The sequence below is a fragment of the Oenanthe melanoleuca genome, linkage group LGE22, assembly GCF_029582105.1.
Source record: "Oenanthe melanoleuca isolate GR-GAL-2019-014 linkage group LGE22, OMel1.0, whole genome shotgun sequence".
Lineage (NCBI taxonomy): Eukaryota > Metazoa > Chordata > Aves > Passeriformes > Muscicapidae > Oenanthe > Oenanthe melanoleuca.
This window is the reverse complement of record NC_079363.1, coordinates 1,359,399-1,385,157: the sequence shown is the minus strand read 5'-3', so window position 1 is coordinate 1,385,157 and position 25,759 is coordinate 1,359,399. Positions and strand designations below refer to the sequence as shown.

Below are 25,759 nucleotides of genomic sequence, written 5' to 3'. Positions count from 1 at the left end.
ATTTATCCTTTGACTTTATCCTTGATTTATCTTTTGATTTTATCCTTGATTTACCCTTTGATTTTATCCTTGATTTGTGAATTCACAGATATCTGGGATTGTTAAATCTGGAAAAATTGGATTTCCCAACAGCAATAAGGAGAGAGAATACACACACACAAATTCTCCTAAAAATTCTCTTTTTGGTCCCTGCAGGGGCAGAAATGCCACAGAAAAACCCCAAAGGGATTTTTTTTATCCTTGATTTGTGAATTCACAGATATCTGGGATTGTTAAATCTGGAAAAATTGGATTTCCCAACAGAAATAAGTAACAGAGAGGATATACAAATGGAAATTCTTCTAAAAATTCTATTTTTGATCCCTGCAGGGGCAGAAATGCCACAGAAAAACCCCAAAAAGGACTTTTTTATCCTTGATTTGTGAATCCCCAGCTATCTGGGATGTTACAAACTGGATTTCCCAAGAGGAAGAAGCAGAGAGGATACATACAGCCACGATGAGGAAATCCAGCCAGCACCAGGCATTGGTGAAGAATTTGACAAATCCATAGGCACACCACTTGAGCAGCATCTCCAGGATGAAGATGTAGGTGAACACCTTGTCTGCATACTCCAGGATGGTCCTGATGGTTTTCCTCTGCTCGATGTAAATGTCCTCAAAGGCCTGGGGAACAAGCTTGGTGACAATTATGGGATGGATCACCCAGCCAGGGAGAGGGGGAGATATAGATTGATATCAAATGGATCAACCAAACACAGAGGATTGGGTTTGTTGCAGGCACAGGTTGGGGTTTGTGCTGTTGGAGGGTTTTCTAACCTCAGTGAGGATTTTGTGGTATCAGGCATTTCACTCAAACTAGGATCAGAACTCAGATCTGAAGGCTTTGTTCTTAATTTAAACTAAATTAAAATATTAATATAATATTTTCCAATATCAGTAATTTTGGGATTTTGTGATATCAGGCATTTCCACTCAAACTAGGATCAGAACTCAGATCTGAAGGCTTTGTTCTTAATTTAAACTAAACTAAAATCATTAATAAAAGCTTTTCAAACCTCAGTGATTCTGTGGTATCAGGCTGACTTTTCTCCAGGACCAGAACTCAGATCTGAAGATTCTGTTCTTAATTTAAACTAAATTAAAATCATTAATAAAAACGTTTCCAACCTCAGTAATTTTGGGATTTTGTGATTCTGTGAAATCAGGCTGACTTTTCTCTAGATCCTGACATTTCCACTCAAACTAGGATCAGACCTAGACCAGATCTGAAGGTTTTGTTCTCAATTTAAACTAAACTAAAATCATTAATAAAAGCTTTTCCAACCTCAGTGATTCTGTGAAATCAGGCTGACTTTTCTCTAGATCCTGACATTTCCACTCAAACTAGGATCAGACCTAGACCAGATCTGAAGGTTTTGTTCTCAATTTAAACTAAACTAAAATCATTAATAAAAGCTTTTCCAACCTCAGTGATTCTGTGATATCAGGCTGACTTTTCTCTAGATCCTGACATTTCCAGTCAAACTAGGATCAGAGCCCAGATCTGAAGGCTTTGTTCTTAATTTAAACTAAAATCATTAATAAAAACTTTTCCAACCTCAGTGATTCTGGCATTTGTGATTCTGTGATATCAGGCTGACTTTTCCCAGGATCCTCAAATTTCCTCTCAAACTAAGATCAGACCCCAGATCTGAAGGTTTTGTTCTCAATTTAAACCAAACTAAACCCATTAACAAAACCTTTCCTACAGCACCAGGATGGAATTGTGTTTCCTTTGCTTTTCCCCCAAATTTCCTGTCTGGAATTAAATGTCCCAAACCCAAAACCTCTGCCCCACACCCATTTTACTCACCAGGGCACCACTGCTCAGCAGGATCATGAAGATGATGAAGGTCTCAAACCAGTTGTGCTCCACAATTAGGAAACAAGTTTTCCTCAGGGTCCACCAGGATTTTCCCAGCCCCTCCTCAATGTTGACCTGACAACATTTGCAGCGCTGCATGCAACCTGCAACAGGGCCAGGAAACAGCAGCTGAGGCTAAAAAAACTCCTTTATTTTAGATTTATTATTCAGAAATATTTATTTATATTCAATTCTCACTGCCTAGAAGCAGGTTTGATAAAAATCCTGAGTTTTTCAGGAATTTAGGATTGGATTTTTAGGATTGTTTTGCCACTTCTGTGCCTGGGCACCTGAATTAGCATCAATTTGGGGACAGATCAGTTTGTTCTGTTTGGTGAGGAGACAAATGGAAAACTTGCTGATAAAATAACCTTGAACCATTTAAAGCATCTTTGCCATGGGAATTCCTGTAATGGATCAGCTCCTGACAGACATTGAGGCCACTCACAGGAAAGGAAAAGTACTCAGGCATCAGCTGCACAAAAATCAACTTGTTCTTCTACAGAACCTCTAATTCTTTAGAAATTTTAGAAATTCTTTAGAATTCTTTGGAACCTGGAATTCTTTAGAATCCTTTGCAGCCAGGGGCAGGGGGAGGTGTCCCTGGGGGAAATTTGGGTGAGTTTTAAAGTTTTAATTTAAAGTTTTAAATTACTGATGATTCTGTGATTGACACTCCAGCAATGGCAGCTGCACCTCTGAGAGCTTCACTTTGCAAATCCCTCTGAGTCAGACCAGCCCAAGGAGGGCTCTGAGATAAGCCAGGGTTAGGCCAGCTCAGAGCTCACTGGTCCCCAGAACATCCCAAAATCCTCCCTTCTTGTAAGAGCCAAAATGAAGGATGGGCACTCCAGACTGGCTCTTTAAAATATTGTTTATTGTATTCAAATGATGCAGCAATTTATTTATTATTTTAAATTCTGTTTGTTGTATCCAAAGGATGCAGCAATTTATTTATTATTTAAATGCTGTTTGTTGTATCCAAAGGATGCAGCAATTCACATGTCCTGGGTGACAGAGCCCAGCCCACAGCTGTGGCTTCATCTGAAAACTTCCTCCAATTCTGGTTCCAATCCATTATTTACTTTTCATTGTAGATCACCTTAAAATGTGACAATATTTTATTATTTTTACTATTTACTATTTTACTATTACCTACAGCCTATCATAACCACTGACATTACCATATTCATGTTCTTATTTTCCAATCACAAAGTGTGTTACAGGTTAAGCTAGAAGCTGTTTTTCAGCTTTCCTGCAGTGGAAAATTCTGAGATCTTTTTTCTTCTCTCAACATGGCATTTTTGTTTGCCTGTGAAAACCTTTTTGCTTGGTAAAAACATCTTTTTTTATTCTTTGAGGGGGATTTATCCTTTGCTCAGAGTTATAAAAGACCCTTCCAAGTTTTACCTTTTGGCTTCTTAGTTATGCAGTGAGACTAGCTCAGCAATTCTTTTATTCTAGATCAAAACTTGTTATCATTCCTATTCCTTATTCAATTTCTACATGTAAAAATCTTTCTGTTATACATAAAAATCACAATTTCTGTCCCTTCTCTCACCTTCTGTGAAGCAGGCATCAGGGTCCAGGTACTCCTCTGGTGCCTCCACAGGAACTTCCTCCACCTCAGGTTTGATGTCGATGGTGCTGCCCTCAGAGGAGCTGCTCTCGTCCAGTTTCTGCAGCACAAACCCCAAACCCATCAACAATCAATTCCCAAAAACACCAAACCCCACCAGCACTCAGCCATTTGTTCACTTTGGAGTTGTTTCCTTGTTTAATCACTGATCCTGACCCAGCTTATGTCTCACATTAGCAGGATGAAGTTGTTATTATTATTATTATTATTATTATTATTATTATTATTATTATCATTATCATTATCATTATCATTATCATTATTATTATTATATTAGGGTTTAGTTTTTAGCACTAAACTTAAAAGTTCTCCTTGCCAAGACTAGAGACCATTCAGAGTTGACTAAACTTCTTGAATGAATTTTTAGCCCATCCAACCTCTTGGCTGGACTAAACTTCTCAAATTAATTTTTAGCACTAAACTTAAAAGTTCTCCCTGCCAAGAGGTTCCCAGATACTCACAATGTTCTGAACTTCTAGAATGAATTTCTAGCACTAATATTAAAAGCTCTCCCTGCCAGGAGTGGAGACCACTCACAGTGATCCAAAATTCTTGATTTAATGTTTAGCACTAATCTTGAAAGTTCTCCTTGCCAGGAGTGGAGACCACTCACACTGATCTCAACTCCTAGAAAGAATTTCTGGTCCCACTTCTTTGCTGGACTAAACTCCTCAAATTAATTTTTACCACTGAACTTTAAAGTTCTCCCTGCCAGGAGTGGAGACCCCTGAGAGTGATGTGATTTCTAGAAGGAACTCCTGGCCCCACCTCCTTGCTGGACTAAACTACAATTAATTTCTAGTACTAAATTCAAGAGTTCTCCCTGGCAGGAGTGAAGACCCCTCACAGTGATGTGATTTCCAGAAGAACCCCTGGCCCAACCTCCTTGCTGGACTAAACTACAATTAATTTCTAGTCTAAACTCAGAAGTTCTCCCTGAGGAGTGCAGACCCCCTCACAGTGACATGAATCCCCAGAAGAACTCCCGGCCCCACCTCCTTGCTGGGCTAAACTCCTTGAATTAATTTCTAGTCTAAACTCAGAAGTTCTCCCTGAGGAGTGCAGACCCCTCACAGCGACATGAATCCCCACAAGGAACCCCGGCCCCACCTCCTTGCTGGACTAAACTACAATTAATTTCTAGTCTAAACTCAGAAGTACTCCCTGATGAGTGCAGACCTCTCACAGCGACATGAATCCCCAGAGGGAACCCCGGCCCCACCTCCTTGCTGGACTAAACTACAATTAATTTCTAGTCTAAACTCAGAAGTTCTCCCTGAGGAGTGCAGACCCCCCAGAGTGACCTGAATCCCCACAAGGAGCCCCGGCCCCACCTCCTTGCTGCCGTCGGGGTCGGTGTCGCTGCTGAAGTCCTCGGTGTTGAGGTTCTCGAAGTCGGACTCGCCCACGGCGATGGGCACGCGCACGGTCAGGTTGGGGTTGTTGATGAAGGACATGTGCTCCTCGTCGATGATGTACTTCTCCACGCTGCTGCCGATGCCGCTGGTGGTGCCGTTGCCGTTCTTCTGGAAGTCGATGTCGCGGTGGATGTCGGCGCCCGTGTGGTTGGCGATGCAGTTCACCTTCCTGTCGTACAGCTCGTCCAGCGGCTTCACCTCGTCGGCCTCGCGCTGCTTGAAGTGCGCCTGCATGAACTCGCGCAGCTTGGCCTTGCTCCAGGCGATGCCCTTCTTGATGCGGATCACCGAGATCTGCAGGTTGTTCATCTCGCCGTCGTCGTCCGTGGCCGCCAGGTTGTCGGCGCTGAAGGAGCTCAGCAGCAGGGCCAGGAACAGGTTCAGCACCTGGGGGAGAGGGGAGGCTGGGCTGAGCTGTGGGGGTGCTCCCCAAGCTGAGCTCGGCGCCCCGGCCCGCCTGGGGCTGCAGGGGGGATCCAAACGGCACTGAAAGGGAGCCCTGGGGTCCCACAGACACAAAAACAGCCCTGGGGTCCCAAAAATGCAAAATCAGCTCTGGTGTCCCACAGACCCCAAACCAGCCCTGGGGTCCCACAGACACAAAACCAGCCCTGGAGTCCCACAGACACAAAACCAGGCCTGGAGTCCCACAGACTCAAAAACAGCCCTGGGGTCCCACAGACTCAAAAACAGCAGCTCTGGTGTCCCACAGACCCCAAACCACCAGGCCTGGAGTCCCACAGACCCCAAACCAGCCCTGGAGTCCCACAGACACAAAACCAGGCCTGGAGTCCCACAGACTCAAAAACAGCTCTGGAGTACCACAGACACAAAAATAGCCCTGGAGTCCCACAGACCCCAAACCACCAGCCCTGGTGTCCCACAGATTCAAAAACAGTCCTGGTGTCCCACAAACTCAAAAACAGCCCTGGAGTCCCACAAATTCAAAACCAGCCCTGGTGTCCCACAAATGCTAAACCAGCCCTGGAGTCCCACAGATCCCAAGCCAGCTCTGGAGTCCCACAAATTCTAAACCAGTCCTGGTGTCCCACAAATTAAAAAGCAACTCTGGTGTCCCACGAATTCATTACCAGCCCTGATGTCCCACAGACTCAAAACCAGCTCTGGTGTACCACAAATGAAAAAAGCACCAGCCCTGGTGTCCCACAGACTCAAAACCAGCCCTGGAGTCCCACAGACTCATCCAGGTTTGAGCCCCTGGTGCTGCAGGAAGTTCCCTGAGCAGGGATTCTGGTGCAGACACAGCTCTGAGAGTCCCAGGGGTCCCTGCATGGAGCCCCTGGCAGGTGTCAGAGAGGGATTTAATCCCCACAGGATTTAAACTCAGCTTTACTGATTTAGTTCTGACTCTGCCTCAAAGAAAATGAGGAAAATTTGGCATTTTGAGTGATCACTCCCAGCTCTACTTCCACACCCACATTTAGTGACCATCCCCAAAACTCATTTTATCAAAACCCTCTGGCAAGGCAGGACTCTCAGAGAGAGCTCACAGCTACTCCCAAGAACTGCCACTGTTCATGTGACTTCATTCTCACTCACATTTTCCTCCACAGACTTTTCTGCAGGAAATTAAGGCCAGGAGGAACCATCATGATGCAGCCCAGCCTCCCACACAGCTCCCCAGCAGCTCCTGCACACAGCAGCATCTCATGACTGAGCAGTGGGCAGCTTCAGAAGAAACTCCATCCTCATTTTAACTCAGGACCTTCCCCTGTGCACCAAATTATTGGATTTTCTGACTGTTAAAATGCCAGGTTTTGCTTCTTTTAGCTGTTTTTTCCCCTCAGGTCAGGTGTAGGTCTGTCCCTATTAAATATCTTCAGCTTTTATTGCAAAATGTTGGTGGACACTGCTGAAGGCTCAAGGAAAACCCAACTGGGATTTTTCCCAGGCTGTTGGCTTTCTCAGCTCCAGCTGGGATCCTTCCCAGGCTGACTTTTCTGAGTTAAACAAAAGAAGGAAGAATGAATAACATAAATTAACACCTGGTGCTGATCACAGAGCATGTGCTATGTGATGTTTTATAAAAAGCATCTTTTCAAAGAGGTGTTGCCTTCTTGGACCAATAAACCTTTTCAATTCTTCCTATTCTGTACTGCACAATCCATCCTATATAAGTGTGGTGGCCTTTCAATAAACCTGCCTTGAAGAAGCTGCTGGATTATTCCCTGTTCCTAATCAGACAACCACAAATGCTTTATTTACAGATGATTGTTTAAAGTCCTCATCAGGCAAAAAAAACCAACAACTTTAACATCATGCTACCAAAATCTGTGGGACATCAAAGGCCATGAGGGACCCTCCAGAGAGCAAGAACAAACTCTCAATCCATCACTCCCCCACTGAAACACTCATCTCAGAAAATTAATATTTTAGTTACCTTGCTGAAAATAATTAAAAGTTAGAAGGGAGTAGTTATCTGAAACTGAAATAATTGATTGTCTGTCATTTCATGTTTGCTCAGCTGTGCTTGCAATGGGAAAAAACAAAACTAGTGAGCAGATCCAAAGGAACATCAACAATGCAACCAGAAAGCCATTCTGTGAAAAACTGGAATCATTTGTATTGACAGAATAGAATCATTTGTCATTGATAGAAAAGGTGAAGAATTCAGGATGAGGAAGACTCCCCTTACTTCCTCCTTTTAAGACCCCTCCCCACAAAAACGACCCCAGACTAAATTTAAGAAGTCAATCAATGCTTAACAGCCATTCTAGCTAATTACCATAGGAAAGGGGGATGGGAGGGGCTGTTATTTTAATATGTTTTTACTTGACTCCTTTGCCAACAAACAGATTTAGTGATCACCTGTGATTTTGCAGTGTGTATTAGAGAATTAGAGAATTAATAAACACACACTTTCTAACTTTAAATTGTTAGAGAGTCTTTTGTCATCACAGTTGAGTGCTGGGAACGATGAAACAGGAAAACCTTATGAGTGCTTAGCAGAAGATTTTGAAACCATAAATGAAATAGAAATTATAGGAGTTTTCAACTGTGGGGTTGAAAGTAACCATGTGAATGTTTGAGGCCTTTTCCTTTGTTTAGGTAATGCCAAATGCCACAAATACCAAAGAAGCAAGCAGACATCTTCTTCCAAGTGTGGCAGGCAGGAAAGGTTTAGAGATAAAGTTTAGAGATAAAAAAGCAATAAAATATATTAATATAGCAATTCCTATAAGTTGCATGCAAATATTAGAGAAGTTGTATCTTGTAGTAAATTGGTTAGTGGAAATTAAAACATTCAACATAGAAAAAAAAACTTATTGTGTTGTAGATGGGAAAAACTCTCTCTCTGTCCTGCTCTAAGCTGTGGCTGGCAGCTCTCAGCAGAGCTCTGGATACCCACAGCCTTTTATAATAAACTGCAAACTGCATGACCAGAATACAGAGAGCTCCTGAGTTTGTCCTGATAAAAATTCTCACAGTTGAGCATCAGTATTAGACCAACACTCTGATTTTGGTAAATCCTCACTGGGTCCCACCCTGCTGGGGACAAGGAAATACATGTGAAGGTTTGAGGCCTCTTCCTTTGTTTAGGTAATGCCAAATGCCACAAATACCAAAGAACCAACAGACATCCTGTTCCAAGTGTGGCAAGAAAGGTTTAGAGAAAAGGTTTATAGATAAGAAAGCCATAAAACATGGTAATAGAATGATTCCTATAGGTTGCATACAAATATTAGGAAATTAGTATTTTGTAGTAGATTGGTTAGTAGAAATTAGAATATAGGAGAATACTTATTGTATTGTAAATGGGAAATTGCTCTCTATTTTCTATTCTTTTTTATCTTCTTTACTCTCTATGCTCCATTTTCTCTGCTCTCTGTATCACTCTCTCCCTCATATACCCACACCCTAATAATAAACTACAAACTTCAAGACCAGAATACAGAGAGCTCTGAGTCTGTCCTGACAACCATCCCCCCCCCAAAAAATTCTCACAGTTGAGCACCAGTATTAGACCAATCCTCTTATTTTGGTAAATCATCACCAGGTCCCACCCCGTGGACACTGCTGAAGGCCTAGGCAAAATCAGCCAGGCCTTTTTCTTTCAGCCAGGCCATAAAACTTTCTTAGCTCTAGCCAGGATTCTTCCCAGGCTAGAGGCTCCTTCTTTACTGTAAACACAAAAGAAAAAATCATAATGGAGATAAACACCTGCAAAATCCCTGAGAAAGCCAGGAAGAAAAGGTGTCTCCTTCTCTGACCAGTGACTTGTCTGTACTTTGTTTTGCATGAACTGCCTTATTTAAGGCAATAGTTTCCTTCAATAAATTCCTCTTTTTTGCTCTTTCCTGCACCAAGCAAGAGAGTGTCTTTTTGCTGTGCCCCACACCCAGAAACAACCACAGAAACCCAGCAGGAACCATCTAGTGACCACTAAATCTACTGACCACTAAATCTACTGACCACTGGATTTACTGACCACTAAATCTAGTGACCACTGAATTTACTGACCACTAAATCTACTGACCACTGGATTTACTGACCACTAAATCTACTGACCACTAAATCTACTGACCACTAAATCTACTGACCACTAAATCTAGTGACCACTGAATTTACTGACCACTGAATCTACTGACCACTAAATCTAGTGACCACTGAATTTACTGACCACTGAATTTAGTGACCACTAAATTTACTGACCACTAAATCTACTGACCACTGAATTTACTGACCACTGGATTTACTGGCCACTAAATCTACTGACCACTAAATCTACTGACCACTTAATTTACAGACCACTGAATTTAGTGACCACTAAATCTACTGACCACTAAATCTAGTGACCACTGAATCTACTGACCACTAAATCTACTGACCACTAAATCTAGTGACCACTGAATTTAGTGACCACTAAATTTACTGACCACTAAATCTACTGACCAGTAAATCTACTGACCACTGAATTTACTGACCACTGAATCTACTGACGATTAAATTTACTGACCACCAAATCTACTGACCACCAGATTTACTGACCACTAAATCTAGTGACCACTGAATTTACTGACCACTGAATTTACTGACCACCAGATTTACTGACCACTGAATTTACTGACCACTAAATCTAGTGACCACTGAATTTACTGACCACTGAATTTACTGACCACCAGATTTACTGACCACCAGATTTACTGACCACCAGATTTACTGACCCCCAGAACTACTGACCCCCAGACCTACTGACCACTAAGTTCCCGATGACCATGACCATCATGAAGACGATGAGGCACATGGCCTGCCCCGCCACCTCCATGCAGTCCCACATGGTCTCGATCCACTCCCCGCAGAGCACGCGGAAGACGATGAGGAAGGAGTGGAAGAAGTCGTGCATGTGCCAGCGCGGCAGCTCGCACTCGGGGTTGATCTTGCACACGCACTCCTTGTAGTTCTTGCCGAACAGCTGCATCCCCACCACGGCGAAGATGAACACGATGATGGCCAGCACCAGGGTCAGGTTGCCCAAGGCACCCACCGAGTTGCCAATGATTTTTATCAGCATGTTCAGGGTGGGCCAGGATTTGGCCAGTTTGAAGACTCTCAGCTACAAAAAAAATCCAAAATAAAACAGACAAATCTTAAACAAAGAGGAAAATAAAGCAGAATTTCCTAAGCAACAACCACCCGGTATTTTACATAAAGGTAAATCCAGGCTTCTGCTACTGAGCTTACAGGGAGCAGAGAATGTTAACTTTATTGGAAATTTGGGTATTTTGTGCTTAGTTATTGGAATATTGGAATATTGGAATATGGAGTATTGGAAAATTGGGATATTGGAATGTAGAATACTGGAATATGGAATATTGGAATATTGGAATATGGAATACTGGAATACAGGAATATTGGAATATGGAGTATTGGAAAATTGGGATATTGGAATATGGAATACTGGAATGTTGGAATATTGGAATATGGAATGTTGGAATATTTGAATATTGGAATACTGGAATATTGGAATATGGGAATATTAGAATATTGGAATATTGAAATATGGAGTATTGGAAAATTGGGATATTGGAATACTGGAATATTGGAATATGGGAATATTAGAATATTAGAATATTGGAATATTGAAATATGGAGTATTGGAAAATTGGGATATTGGAATACTGGAATATTGGAATATGGGAATATTAGAATATTGGAATATGGAATGTTGGAATATGGAATGTTGGAATATTGGAATATTGGAATATTGGAATACTGGAATACTGGAATATTGGAATATTGAATATGGAATACTGGAATATGGAATACTGGAATACAGAATATTGGAATATGCAATACCAATCGGAAAGATCGCAGCACGGAAAGTCCTTCCACATCTGCCAGACTCAGCTCCATTAAACTGAGGGAGACAATAAACCCATCAAAGATGTTCCAGCCTTCTTGAAAATAATAGTATGGATCCATTGCAATGAGCTTCAGGAACATTTCTGCTGTGAAAATCCCAGTGAAAACCTGGAGTGGGGAGGAGAGACAGACAAAGAACAGGCAAAGAGTCATTTTGGGCTTAATTTCTGAATTAATTAAGCCAGGCTTCTCTGTTTTATACCCACATATGGTGAGGATTTCAAGAATTAATTTTTTCCTTCTGATCTTCAGGCTAAGCCTTGACAAAGAAATTATTCTAAGTCTAATTCCACATCAGGAATCCAGGCATCCCATCAAGCCCAAATCAGGAACCCAGGCATCCCACCAATTCCACATCAGGAATCCAGGCATCAGACCAATTCCACATTAGGAATCCAGGAATCCCACCAAGCCCAAATCAGGAACCCAGGCATCCCACCAAGCCCAAATCAGGAATCCAGGAATTCCACCAAGCCCAAATCAGGAACCCAGGAATCCCACCAAGCCCACATCAGGAACCCAGGCATCCCACCAAGCCCAAATCAGGAATCCAGGCATCCCAACAAGCCCAAATCAAGAATCCAGGCATCCCACCAAGCCCAAATCAGGAATCCAGAAATTCCACCAAGCCCAAATCAGGAACCCAGGAATCCCACCAAGCCCAAATCAAGAATCCAGGAATCCCACCAAGCCCAAATCAGAATCCAGGAATCCCACCAAGCCCAAATCAAGAATCCAGGAATCCCACCAAGCCCAAATCAGGAATCCAGGAATCCCACCAAGCCCACATCAGGAACCCAGGAATCCCATCAAGCCCAAATCAGGAACCCAGGAATCCCACCAAGCCCACATCAGGAACCCAGGCATCCCACCAAGCCCAAATCAGGAACCCAGGCATCCCACCAAGCCCAAATCAGGAACCCAGGCATGGCACCAAGCCCAAATCAGGAACCCAGGCATGGCACCAAGCCCAAATCAGGAATCCAGGGATCCCACCAAGCCCACATCAGGAATCCAGCAGGATTCTGCAGCAGGATCAGCTCTGTGGGGATCCCCCAGCTCTGCTCTCCTCCCTCACCAGGTTGCCCACGGAGAGCACGTGCTCGAACTCGGGGGTCATGGGGTGGTGCTCCATGGCCATGAACAGCGTGTTCAGCACGATGCAGATGGTGATGGCCAAGTCCACAAAAGGATCCATGACAATCAAGTTCACAATCTCCTTCAGCTTCATCCAGTAGGGGTGGCACTCCCAGATCAGGAACGTGTTGGCAAATTTGTACCAGCAAGGGGGGCACTTCCTCTGGGACTCCTCCAGCTCTGCAGGCACAAAATAACATAAAAATCAGAGTTCAGGATTCATCTCTGAGGGTGAAGGATTACAAAAATGTGAACTCTGTGACACGAGAGAAGAGCTGGGCCAAGTTTGTGGGCAGGTTGGGCATCAGGAAGGAGTTTTTCATGGAAAGGGTGGTCAGGTTTTGGAAGGGGGCCCAGGGAGGTTTGGGGTCCCCATCCCAAGGAATGACAGGAGGTGACACTCAGTGCTCTGGGGATCAATCACAGTTTAATCCAAATGACCTTGGAGCTCTTTTCCAGCCTCAAGGGTTCTTGGATTTCAGGATTTTACTGAGCTCCTCCTTTGTCCCTACACAACATCTGCACCAGGTCACCACAAGTTCTAACCCTGTGCTTCAGCCCCACCAGGATGATTCAATGCAAATTATTCCAAATGAAGGGCTATATTTAACTGGGAACTGATCAAGGTAAAACAGTTCAAACTAAAGTTACAAATTCCAAACTGCCTTTGGTGCCAGTTTTTAAATAACTGAGATGAATTCTGTGCTGAACACAGACAGGATCTAAAAGAGGAAAGAGATGACATAACACTGCTGAAGACTTTCAACAGGAATAACCTGATTAAGACTAACTACATCCATTTACAGAAATCAAACACAGAAATGTTGTGTCCATTTTTTTAAATTTTTTACACTGGCTTATCTCAAACACTTAGGGGAAAAAACCCAAACAAAATGAGAAGTTTCCCCCATTTGTTGACTTGCTGGTTCCAGTCAGGCTGTGCAGCTGTGCACCCTCATCTTTTATTTTTTTATGGGGAGGGAAAGGACCACTGTGCTCTCCTTCCCATTGGTTCTCTGGTTGCTTAGTATTTAGTTGCCTTGGAATTTCTGAAGTTAAAAAGAGCCCCATGGCACTGGAGCCCGTGGGCGTTTGCGCAGGAGGGGAGCGGCAGCAAACCCTGCTCTGCTCCCAAGAATATTTCAGTTTTCAATTTCATTGCAGGAGCCAGCAGGAATTTGAGATCATCAGCTGCATGTGGCTGCTGTTCATGAATTCCTTAACACCTTGGGAAGTCTCATCTCAGGGCTGTCCACTGCAGAATTCCCAGCGTGCAGCAGCCCCAGGTTTTTTCTGACAGCTCCAACCCTTCCCTCCCACAGGAGCAAAGGAAGGTTCTCCCAGTGCCTGGGAGAAATGTCACCCCTACCTGACACTCTGATCTCCACCTGCATCCTCTTTATCAAATTTCTCTTTATTTCTATTTAATCTCTTTACCAAGTTACAACTCCTTGTTGCCTTTACCTCCACCTCGATGCGACTGGGATGCAAAAATCAATTAAAATCAAATCTAATAAATATTTTTTTCTCAATAAAGACCCCAAAGAAGCAGATTTAGGCAAAACCACGCATGAACATGCACTGCTCTAAAGCAGGGGGAGCTGAATTCCACCAGACCAGGTTGCTTCAAGCCTTGCCCAACCTGACCCTGGGAATTTTCTCTGGGCAATCCCATCCTCAAAGGGAAGAATTTATTCCCAATATCCCCTCCAGCTCTGCCCTCTGGCAGTGGGAGCCATTCCCTGTGTCCTGTCCAAAGTCCATCCCCAGCTCTCCTGGAGCCCCTTTAGGCCCTGGGAAATTCCCATGGAAAAACTGAATTCCCAGGATTCCCAGTGCTGAGACTTTTTTTTCATCCTAGAGTTCCCAGTGCTAGGAAGTTCTCAGTACCAGGAATTCCAGGAATTCCAGGAATTCTATCATGAAAAAAATGCCCCATTCCCAGTTCCCAGCACTGGGAATTCCAGGAATTCTATGATGGAAAAACCACCCCATTCCCAGTTTTTAGCACTGAGAATTCCAGGAATTCTTGCATGAAAAAACTGCCCCATTCCCAGTTTTCAGTTCTAGGAATTCCAGGAATTCTAACATGAAAAAAACGCCCCATACTCAGTTTTTAGTGCTAGGAATTCCAGGAATTTTGGGGTGAAAAAACCTCCCCATCCCCAGTTCCCAGTGCTGTGAATTCCAGGAATTCTATCATGAAAAAACCACCCCATTTCCAGTCCCCAGCACTGGGAATTCCAGGAATTCTAACATGAAAAAGCCACCCTGTTCCCAGTTTCCAGTTATTCTAACATGAAAAAAATGCCCCATACTCAGTTTTTAGTGCTAGGAATTCCAGGAATTCTGGGGTGAAAAAACTGCCCCATTCCCAGTTCCCAGCGTTGGGAATTCCAGGAATTCTATGATGAAAAAACCACCCCATTCCCAGTTTCCAGCAGTGGGAATTTCAGGAATTCTGGGAATTCTATCATGAAAAAACTGACCCATTTTCCAGTGCTGGGAATTCCAGGAATTCTGTGATTAAAAAAACACCCCATTCCCAGTTTCCAGCGTTGGAAATTCCAGGAATTCCAACATGAAAAAGCCGCCCTGTTCCCAGTTTTCAATTCCAGGAATTCTGTGATGAGAAGACCACCCCATTCCCAGTTTCCAGCATTGGAAATTCCAGGAATTCTATGATGAAAAAACCACCCCATTCCCAGTTTCCAGCGTTGGAAATTCCAGGAATTCCAACATGAAAAAGCCGCCCTGTTCCCAGTTTTCAGTTCCAGGAATTCCAGGAATTCTGTGATGAGAAAACCACCCCATTCCCATTCTCAAGCCCCAGGAATTCTGCTCCAGGCCCATCCTGGCACCCCAGATCCACCTACCCTCCACCAGGGTGTTGGTCAGCCCAGTCATGACACTGTTGGTCCTGTCCTTCCTCCCATAGGATGCGTTCACCTGATCCATGGAGACCAGCAGGGACCCCCCAGGCTTCTTCCTGATCTCAATCTCTGTGGTGCCCTGAAACATTCACACCATGATCAACACACAGGGGAGATTTCTCTGCATTAGTCTGAATTTCCATATTTTGTATTTTTTATGTTGTTCCTCTGTCCTTCCCACCTCCCTATAGTTTTAAGCTGTCAAATCAAAACTCAAATTCTTTTTTCTCTTGGATCCTTTTTTCTCTTAGACGAATTACAGACTGTATTTCAGAGAACATTTCTAATTACATGCAATGTAATTAATTCAAGCAGATGGGCAGTGACTCCCTTTACAACCTGAGAAATCCACAGCAGCCTCACCTGAGCCACACAAATTAATCAAGTTTATAATTTGACAGGATCAACATTTATTTCAAAATCTCTATGTGAAAATTAGAATAAAACAAGCTCAGCCTCAACAAGGATAACTCATTTCTCCCAGTCCAGCCCAGCATGGAACCAGTTTTGTGCCACCACAGGGATGTAAAAATCCAAATTTTTCCACCTTGGAAGGGTCACCTTGCTCCCCTGGATTCAGAGCTGGTCCTTCCTCAGTTTCCCTCTGAGGATTGCTCTGCATTGCCAGAAAATCCTGGGTACTGACAGATAACTGAGCTTTTTTTGTCTCTCCACACAGAGTTAGTACAATAAGTGCTAATTATTATTTTTTCTCTACACTGTGCTGGTCACCACATCCATCCTCTGTTAAAGGATTAAATATTGAAAAATAAACTGAATTAATGAAGAACAAAACCAGGTAAGTAACTGATGCTTAAAACAACTAATTAGGGTCAAACAGGTTGCAAGAATTCCAATAATTTAAAAAAAACAGCTTGGAATTTATAGGCTTGGTAATGAGATTTTCTCAGAAATAATTGATTTAGGTCTCTCTCAAATGATGTTGTTTCAACTAAATTCAGATTCTTCTGTGCCTTCCTAACAGATATGCTGTGTTTGGAGCTTTGTTTCTCTCCTGCACTCTGAAATGTTGATCCACTAAAAGGTTTTTTCAATACCAATTCATTCAAGTAATTACAAAAAGCCACAGGAGAATTCAACAATTACAAAAGGCATATTTTACAAACTCATTATTTTGCTAACAGCTGCCCCTGGATTAATGAAAAACTCAGAGAAAACTCAGAAAATTTAGAAAAAAGATTGTTTACATTTGATTTTAACCCTCAAATATTTTATCTTATTGTGAAGAATATTCACAACTATCTTTAAAAACTGGGTTGGTTTTTCCCATTCCCATTTAAATAGCTCTGAATAGCCCCAACACACCAAGCCTACTATTAATAGGATTTAATTAAGGACTCCATTCCAAGCTTTTTTCTTTTTTTTTATTTTTTCCCAGCAAGCTGGAGGGGAAGGAGGAGGATTGTTGAGTTTGAAAAGGAAGGAAATGGGTGCTGGAAGCTTGGGGTGTTTATGAAATAGAGGTGTAAGCTCAAGTTTTAAGTAAGTTTAAATAAGTATGAAAATGTTTTAAGTGCCTTAAAAAGTAAAAGCCCCAGATATCAGGGTAGAAAATAAGTTTTAAAAACAAGACTCAGTGAGAACTTAAAACCACAGTTTTAGACAAAATAAAAATATAAGAATGTTGCTTACATTTTTCAGCTAGAACAGCTTTATGTGCAGATTGTACATAAACTTTCATACTAGAAAACTGGAATTCTAATAAGTTAAGAAGAAATGCTTCAGATTTGTGTTTTTAGCTTATTGTAAATAAGAACCTGTGAATAAGAATTTGTAAATAAGACCTGGGGAGAGATGCTCTCTTGCTCTCTCTCTTCTCTTCTCTCCCCACCACCATCATCACTCAGAAGAAGACAGGAGCTGCTGCTGCCACTCTGGCCCTCCTGGGGCCTTGACAGGAGCAACTTCTACTTTTCTTCTCTTTGGGACTTTTCTTCTATTTTGGGACTCTATGAAAGCTTTTTAAACATGGACTTCAGCACTTGGGACTCTTTGCCTTTCGAGACTGATGTGCATGTACACAACTTTAAAATTACTTACAAATACTTATTCTATAAAATTATTTCTAAATAAATATTTATATATATTTATATATATATATATAAATATATATGTATATATATAAATATATATGTATCTGTATCTGTATCTATATCTATATCTATGTCTATATCTATCTATATATCTACATCTATATATCTCTATCTATATATCTGTATCTATACTATTTCTATGTCTATGTCTATGTCTAATCTATATCTATCTATATCTATATCTATATCTATATCTATATCTATATCTATATCTATATCTATACCTCTATATCTATATCTATATATCTATATCTATATCTATATCTATATCTATATCTATATCTATATATCTATACTATATCTATGTCTATATCTATATCTATATCTATACCTCTATATCTATATCTATACCTATATATCTATATCTATATCTATATCTATCTATATCTATATCTATATCTATATCTATATATCTATACTATATCTATGTCTATATCTATATCTATATCTGTATCTATATCTATGTATCTATATCTATACTATATCTATGTCTATATCTATATCTATATCTATATCTATATCTATATCTATACCTCTATATCTATATCTATACCTATATATCTATATCTATCTATATCTATATCTATATCTATATCTATATCTATATCTATATCTATATCTATATCTATATCTATATCTATATATCTATACTATATCTATGTCTATATCTATCTATATTGATATATAAATTTCATATTTTATCTCTATAACACAGGAGCCTACAGGGGGGTAAACACTTCTCTAGTACGAGTTATCATAGGCAGGAAGGATTTCTTATCCCATGGGACACACTCCAGGGGGGCCCTTCAGGAGAGCCCGAACCCTTCACACTACAAACCGCATTTCCTCGGGCAGCGTGCCGTACCTCGGGCAGGATGCGGCCGGGCAGGCTGGAGGGCGGGCCCCCGATGAGCGACACGACGCCGTTGCAGTCCACGGTGCTGTTGCGCTTGAGGCTGCGGCGCAGCGCGGGGAAGATGCGCGAGGAGCGGCTGCCCTGGCTGTAGCCGCTGTAGCCGCTGTAGCTGCTGCGCCGGTCGCGGCCCCGGATGGGGATGAACAGCGAGTCCCTCCTGCCCTCGCTCTCCTCCACCGTGCTGTGCTCGTCGTCCGCGAACTCGTTCTCCGACACGGGCTCGCGGAAGCGGCCCTTGTAGCTGAAGATGCTGCTCTTGCTGTTGTGGCGGGACAGGAACGGGGAGCCCGGGATGCTGAGGAGAGACTGCGAGAGGGGAGGCTGAGTGAGGAGGGGGGACCCGAGCACTGCTGGGGGCTTTCCTAGAAACACAAATGCTTTCCTTGGGTTTGGACCTTGGTGCTTTCCCAGAAACACAAATGCTTTCCTTGGGTTTGGACCTTGGTGCTTTCCCAGAAACACAAATGCTTTCCTTGGGTTTGGACCTTGGTGCTTTCCTAGAAACACAAATGCTTTGCTTTGGACCTTGGTGCTTTCCTAGAAACACAAATGCTTTGCTTTGGACCTTGGTGCTTTCCTAGAAACACAAATGCTTTGCTTGGGTTTGGTTTAGTTTGCTTTGGACCTTGGTGCTTTCATAGAATCATGAATGCTTTGGTTTGGACCTTGGGGCTTTCCTAGAAACACAAATTGGTTTGGTTTGGTTTGGTTTGGTTTGGTTTGGTTTGGTTTGGTTTGGTTTGGTTTGGTTTGGTTTGGTTTGGTTTGGTTTGGTTTGGTTTGGTTTGGGAAGGACCTTGGTGCTTTCCTAGAATCACAAATTCTTTGGTTTGGTTTTGTTTGGTTAGGTTAGGTTAGGTTAGGTTAGGTTAGGTTAGGTTAGGTTAGGTTAGGTTAGGTTAGGTTAGGTTAGGTTAGGTTTGGTTTGTTTTGGTTTGGGTTTTGGTTTGAGAGGGACCTTGGTGCTTTCCTAGAATCACAAATAGTTTGGTTTGGTTTGGGAGGGACCTTGGTGCTTTCCTAGAAACACAAATTCTTTGGTTTTGTTTAGGAAAGATCTTGGTGCTTTCCTAGAATCACAAAGGTTTGGTTTGGTTTGGTTTTGGTTTGGTTTGGTTTTGGTTTGGACCTTGGAAATTGTCCAGCTCCACCCCCTGCCATTGGGGTGGGTGGTTCCACTCTGTGCCTTGGGTTTCAGCTGTGATATTTTTCAGATTCTCTGCTTGGTGTGTAACTCTGAAACTTCATGCTAGGTGTTAATAAGTTCACTTCACAGGGGAGTTGGACAAAACAATCCCTTCCCAGCTGCAGAACTGAGGACAGCTGGTACCCAAAAATCAGAAACAATGGGAAGGAAAGGGGGCTGAAACTCCATAACCTGGGGCTGTGGTTGGACAATAGACCCCAATATGAACCAAAACTTATAAAAGTGTAAAACTCATGACCAGGATCCATCTTGGATCTGATCTGGGTGTAGCCCTGGCCAGGCTCTTGCACTGTCATTTAATAAATTCCTGTTTTATTCCCTTTGCTCTGCCTGGTCTCTGTTCCAGCTCAGCCTTTCCAGACATCACAGCCTTTGCCTCAAGCTGCTCCAAGCCCTGTCCAACCCGGCCTTGGACCCTCCCAGCACTGGAGCTTCTCTGGGCAATCCGTGCCAGGGCTCCCCACCCTCACAGGGAGGAATTTCTGACCCTGCTCTCTGCACTGGGAAGTCACTCCTGCCATGGGAAATGTGTGTGAGAGTCAAACCTGGGCCCTACATGTTCTCCTGACCCAACACAGTTTAGGGCAGGGGGCAGAACCCTTGAGGTACCGACAGGAATCTAAACCAGAATTATTATCCTGACCTCGAGCAACCACAATCACCAGTGAAGGAGCAGAAAAGCACCTGGTTCATGATGGAGAACTTCCTCCCCAGCCTGTTGTCTGGCAGCCTGAATGCTTTCCTCCTCATGCCATCCTCAGACTCTGACTTGAACACCTTCTCATTGTCACACTTCTCATCCCCTTCCGACAGCTCCTTGTCCTTCCGCTTCTTCCTCCGGTTCCGCCGCTCCTTGGCGCTCTTGGAGCTGAGTTTGGAGATCTCTGAGGAGCTCCTGGACATCCTGCCCCCCCCATCATCCTCCACAGCATCTTCAGACACCGTCCCTGCCGAGGTGACCATGGCAGCAGCCTGAGGGTGCAGGCAAGGGAAGGAAAAGTAAATCACATTTTTCCACCATTCATGCTCAATATTCTGCTTTAATGAAGTTTACTCTTTCTTACTTAGAGAGTAAGTTCCACTTCCTTATTTTTGACCCTTAAAGGGTCAAATACCTTTAACTCTCCACATCTTGGGTTTCTCCTGCTCAACTAAACTGTCTCAGCACTTCCCTTCCCTTGCAGGAGCAGAATTTTCCCATTTCATACACCCTTAATGCACCTGAGTAAAAGACTTTGAGGCAAGACTGAGATGTTTATTCTCTCCTTGCAAGAAACTTGCAGCCAGAATTTGTTAGAATTTTTACAGTCTGCTTGTGCAAGTAGTACAATCAGCTTCTGTGGCAGCCTGGCTCACCACCCTCACAGCGAGGAATTTCTTTTTTTTTTCTCACCTGTGCTTCTTCCTGTTGCTTTTTCAATTGCTCCAACATGGCCTTGAATTCTGCCTCCTTCTGCTCTGCCTCCTCCAGGGTTGCCTGGTTCTGCTCCTCGTAGGCCATGGCCACCACAGCCAGGATCAGGTTCACCAGGTAGAAGGATCCCACAAAGATCACCAGCACAAAGAAGATCATGTAGGTTTTTCCTGCCGCTCGTAAAGTCTGGAGGAGGAAAAAGAACAGCACAGGGATTAGAGAAGGGAAAAGAAGCAATTTCAGGCTTCCCTGACACGAGATGCACGAGCTGATCCCAAGTTTCTTGATCTGGATGTTTCTAAGAAAATCCAGCAGTGCTGAATATTCCCCAGCTCAGCGTTTTCCCTGCTGAGACACTGCACATTGCTCAGCCACCAACACAGAAGGTGACATCCACCTCCCTCCCTTAAGGGAACATCCAAGGGATACAAACTGAAAAGAATTCACAGTGTGAAACCCAATGCTCAGACTCCCTTAAAACCAAATCCAGAAAAAGCTGCTTCAGCGAGGTGCCCAAAGCACCCTCAGGTCATGAGGAAACTCTCTGCCCTCCAAAGAGCTGAGCACCCTCTGTGAGCAGAGCTGAGTGCCCACAATGCTCCTGAATTAATTCACAGCTCAGCTGGACCCACCATCCCTTCTGGACTTCAGTTACTGCCAGGTAATGTGCCCCTTCCTCCCCCCAGAAATAAAAACCTCACTGTGAAGCTTTACTTGCACTCTTTTTGAGAGAAGGAATAAAACAATAAAAGCTTCTCCCATTTTCCTGCTTTATCCCCAAATTCTCCCCACAAAGCACAACACCAAAGAGAGGTGTTCACTCACTAATTGGTACAAGTTTTCCCAAAAGTCCTGAGTCATAAGGCGAAATAAAGCCAGGAAAGCCCAGCTGAAGGTGTCGAAGCTCGTGTAGCCGTAGTTGGGGTTCCTTCCTGCCTTCATGCACGTGTACCCCTCTGGGCATTGCCTGGGCAGGGACATAAAGTTGATTTAATTAAGTTAATGTGGCCAGAAATGTGGATTCTATCACCATCTGCTGGGTAGTAATTCCTTATTTCTATAGCACATACTATCTGCTAATGGGCCATTGTTAAAACTAAGCAAAGCAATCATCTTTTATCTTTTCCACAACCCAGCCTCCCTCCAAAAACATATCATCTGCTAATAAAGTCCCATTGTATAACTAATAAAATTACATCATCTCATTAAAAGATGCTCCAGTCAAAAAAAAATAAAATAAAAAAAAAAGAGAAAAAAAAACCAAAAACCCAAGCCTTTCCTACCTAAATAAAAACCTGAAATTTTAAATAGAAAGATACCTTCTTTCCACTAAATTCCAGAGGAAAGCCAAACCTTTCCACATCATCCCTAAACCTTAAAAAAAAAAAAAATGCACCCTTCTACAAAAACACTGCTTCACCTAAACCCCATCTGCCACTGCAAAAAAACTGTAGCCACATTTAATAAAACTGCTACCAACACCCTGACTAACAGGTTGTATTCTGACTCTGTCAGTGTTTTTAAGATTGTTCTTTGTTATACTGCATTTCTATTTTAATTTTCCTGGTAAAAACCTGTTATTCCTATTCCCACATCTTTGCCTAAAACAAAAACTCACCCTGCATCTGAGCTGTTACCACACAGCAAAGGGTCAGGGGCGCCAGGAATGATGTAAAAATTTGCTGAAGATGAAAAAGAGATTACATACACATATGGAGTTAGAGGATTTAATATATATAACATTATTATAACATTATTAAAACCTTCACTTAAAAGCTTTTCCCCCCCTCAAAAGCACTGCTGAGGAATTTATCAGCAAAAAAATATATTTTGGATAAAATATTTAGCTGAAAGAGCACATCCAAATTCTTTTATAGGATGAACTCAACTAGGAACATCTCAACAAAAGATTATTAAAAAAAAAACTGAGAAAAAACCTGAGAAATGTCTGTTTTTACTGTGAAAAGCAGACACAGCACAGCATGAGCCATGCTGGAAGTCCAGGGCAGGAGGTTTGGGGAGCCTCACTGCAGAAATACCTACACATATTGTTGGTGTATTCCTCCCAGTCAAAGCCCCTGGAGCCATTATCCAGGAAAGTCTCGTTCACATTAATTGGCCAAATCACACATTTGTTCCTCAAATTGCCCATGAACAGCTGGAGCCCAATGAGGGCAAAGACACTGAGACAGAAAACTGTCAGGATCATCACATCTGACAGCTTCTTCACAGACTGGATGAGGGCACCCACGATGGTCTTCAGGCCTGTGGAGAAGAAACAAGACTGGAAATCACTCCTGTAGGAGGAAAACCCACTGCAAACCCAAATTCCCTCAGTGCCTGGGAAAGGCTGGGGCTGTAATGGGAAATGAGAGTGTGGGGTTTGGTTTTCCAGCCAGTGCAGCCCTGGGATGGGGGCAAGGGATGGGCAGAACAACCCAAAATCCCAGGGCTGGTCCCTGAGAATGGCTGAGCAGGACTGTGGGATGTGGGGAATCATTTCCCCCACACATGGTTTGTCAAATGAGGATCAAGTTGGGATTTGCTGCCACAAATCCTCTCTGGGCACGTTCTGAGCTCACTGACACAGGCTGCAACAACTCACAGAGATCAAACACCTCCAGCTCTCCCCATCCTGGCTTCCTTCTGCTCAGATGGACTCTCTCAGCACTTCCCTCCCCTTGCAGGAGCAGAATTTCCCCTTCCAGTGGTGGCTTTGGTTACAGGGTTTCACCCAGAGCTTTGGGATTTACTGAGGCCTCTGGGATCACTGACAGGCTCAGGAAGAAAAGGAAAATATTCCAAAAGTTATCCTGCTGGTTTCCCACACCAGTCTGCTCTGTGAGAGGCAGAATTCATGAGTGGGGAGAACTCAGCATTGATTTTTAGGTGACAGAATTTTGAATATCAAATCAGGCCCCTTTAATCAGTGTAAAGAGGGATGATTCTATGGTTTATAAATGAGCCTCTAGAGAAGGCAGGAAGGAGAAAAAAAAAATAAATCACAACTGAATTTGGGGCCAGACAGATCCAAATTTCCAGCTGAAACCACATGAACATTTTGGAGCAGAAACCTTGATCCCTTCCCACTTCCTCCTACAAAACCCCTGCAGAGGTCAGACATGAAGATTCCAAACCAAACAGCTGCAGGTGCATCCCTGAGAAAGGAATTCTACCTGGAAGCATCATTTCCTTCCATCATCCAAACTTTCCATGGCTTTTCTGGCACAGAGCAGGTTCCTGTCATGCTCACCCCCTGGCTCTGCCCTGCACATGCACCCCAGGACAGCAGCTCTGGGGTCCTGCTCTGGCTGTCCCAGGGTAAAAAACTGGCAGCAGGACAGATCCCAGCCCAGGAACACTTCAACAAACACAAACCAACAACTCCCAGCTGCAGCCACCACCCCTGTGCTCTGCAGGTGCAGATCCTGGAATCCAGCTGTGATCCAGGTGTGTCCCCACCATCTGAATCAGGGAATTCAAATGGAAGAACTCAAGTGCCAATAGAGAAATTTTCTTGAGGCCATCATGGTTTCATCACCAAAATAAGACCAAGGGGATATGATCCTTTCCATCTAATTAAACTTTTCAGCCTGGCTTTAGTTTCAGAGATCAGTCTGAAATGTGCATACAAAGGGACAGAAAAGCATGGAGCAAAGCTTGTCCATCCCATAATTTTGGTGGTTTAGCTCATGGATGTCACAGTTTGCTCCTGTCCCACAGATCCACAGAGACCATGGAATTTTGTCCATGGTATGACAAATTCTGGTAATATTTCCCATATTTATCTTGTCTCAAACACACTTTAATTCCAGTTACTGACAGAAGGTGTAGATGGCACTCAAAACACTAAAATTAGTTTCTCAGCAGCTCAGCACAGAGCTAAAATTCCCATTCCATGAGCTGAAGCAGAAGGGGAACCCCTTTAGATTTTAATATTCTGTGTATTCTAAAAAAAAAAAAAAAAAATCACCTTTTCCTTGCAAAATCATAGTGGTAAAACCCATACAGAGCACTTTATGCTTTCACACTCAATAACTCAAAAAGCCAAATATTCAAATGCTTCACATCCCTCCTGCTGGCACAAAATGGAGGGGGACAAGATTTGTGCTGCAGAAACACATCTGGACAATCCTCCCCAAAAAGAGACACAAAACCCCAAAGTTTGGCCATTCCAGAGATGTTCAGTGCCCCAAACAGGATCCCTTGGCTGTGTGTGGCAAATCACCCCTTTTATTCAATCAAAATATGCAGCAAATTATCCCACTGATAAAAATTACATTAAAAATGTGCTGAACTCAGCAGGGCTCAGCCTCAACCCCTGAAATTTGAAATAATTTTGTTTTAAATAAGTTTGGAATTGTATGGAGACAATGACCCCACAGTGAGCTGTTCTGCTGCCTGCAGAACACAAGGCATGCTGTCACACAGCTCCTCAAAGCTGCTCCAGCTCCACTCTGCTGCAATTAAAAAAGCAAAAAACAGGCAAAACTGGTTTTAATATCAATGTGTCTCCTCTGAGCAGGGCAGTGACTCTCTGGAGCAGGCTGAGAGAATGAGAACTGCTTTTCAGACCACTGCTAAAGGGTTTTTTTTGCTCTTAAAAATCACCAAACGTGAAGGAAGGCTCAGTAGGAACCAGCAGGTTCTCACTGGGTGCAAGGTAAAAAAAAAAAGCAGGTGCCAGTAGGA

General features: G+C 43.0%; 1 protein-coding gene across 2 annotated transcripts in view; it reads right to left on the bottom strand.

Annotated features, from left to right (window-relative positions):
• Positions 1–25,759, bottom strand: part of SCN8A (sodium voltage-gated channel alpha subunit 8) — an 86,752-nt gene that overhangs the window by 20,297 nt on the left and 40,696 nt on the right. For both annotated transcript variants that reach the window (XM_056514928.1, XM_056514927.1), the window contains 14 exons: positions 23,111–23,332; positions 22,686–22,749; positions 21,893–22,034; positions 21,047–21,253; positions 20,338–20,625; positions 18,396–18,752; positions 15,360–15,495; positions 12,425–12,663; positions 11,281–11,454; positions 10,181–10,537; positions 4,879–5,349; positions 3,467–3,584; positions 1,855–2,009; positions 492–665 (listed from right to left, as the gene is read on the bottom strand). In XM_056514928.1, coding sequence (XP_056370903.1) covers positions 492–665; positions 1,855–2,009; positions 3,467–3,584; positions 4,879–5,349; positions 10,181–10,537; positions 11,281–11,454; positions 12,425–12,663; positions 15,360–15,495; positions 18,396–18,752; positions 20,338–20,625; positions 21,047–21,253; positions 21,893–22,034; positions 22,686–22,749; positions 23,111–23,332 — 3,104 coding nt within the window. The remainder of the gene's footprint in view (positions 1–491; positions 666–1,854; positions 2,010–3,466; positions 3,585–4,878; positions 5,350–10,180; positions 10,538–11,280; positions 11,455–12,424; positions 12,664–15,359; positions 15,496–18,395; positions 18,753–20,337; positions 20,626–21,046; positions 21,254–21,892; positions 22,035–22,685; positions 22,750–23,110; positions 23,333–25,759) is intronic.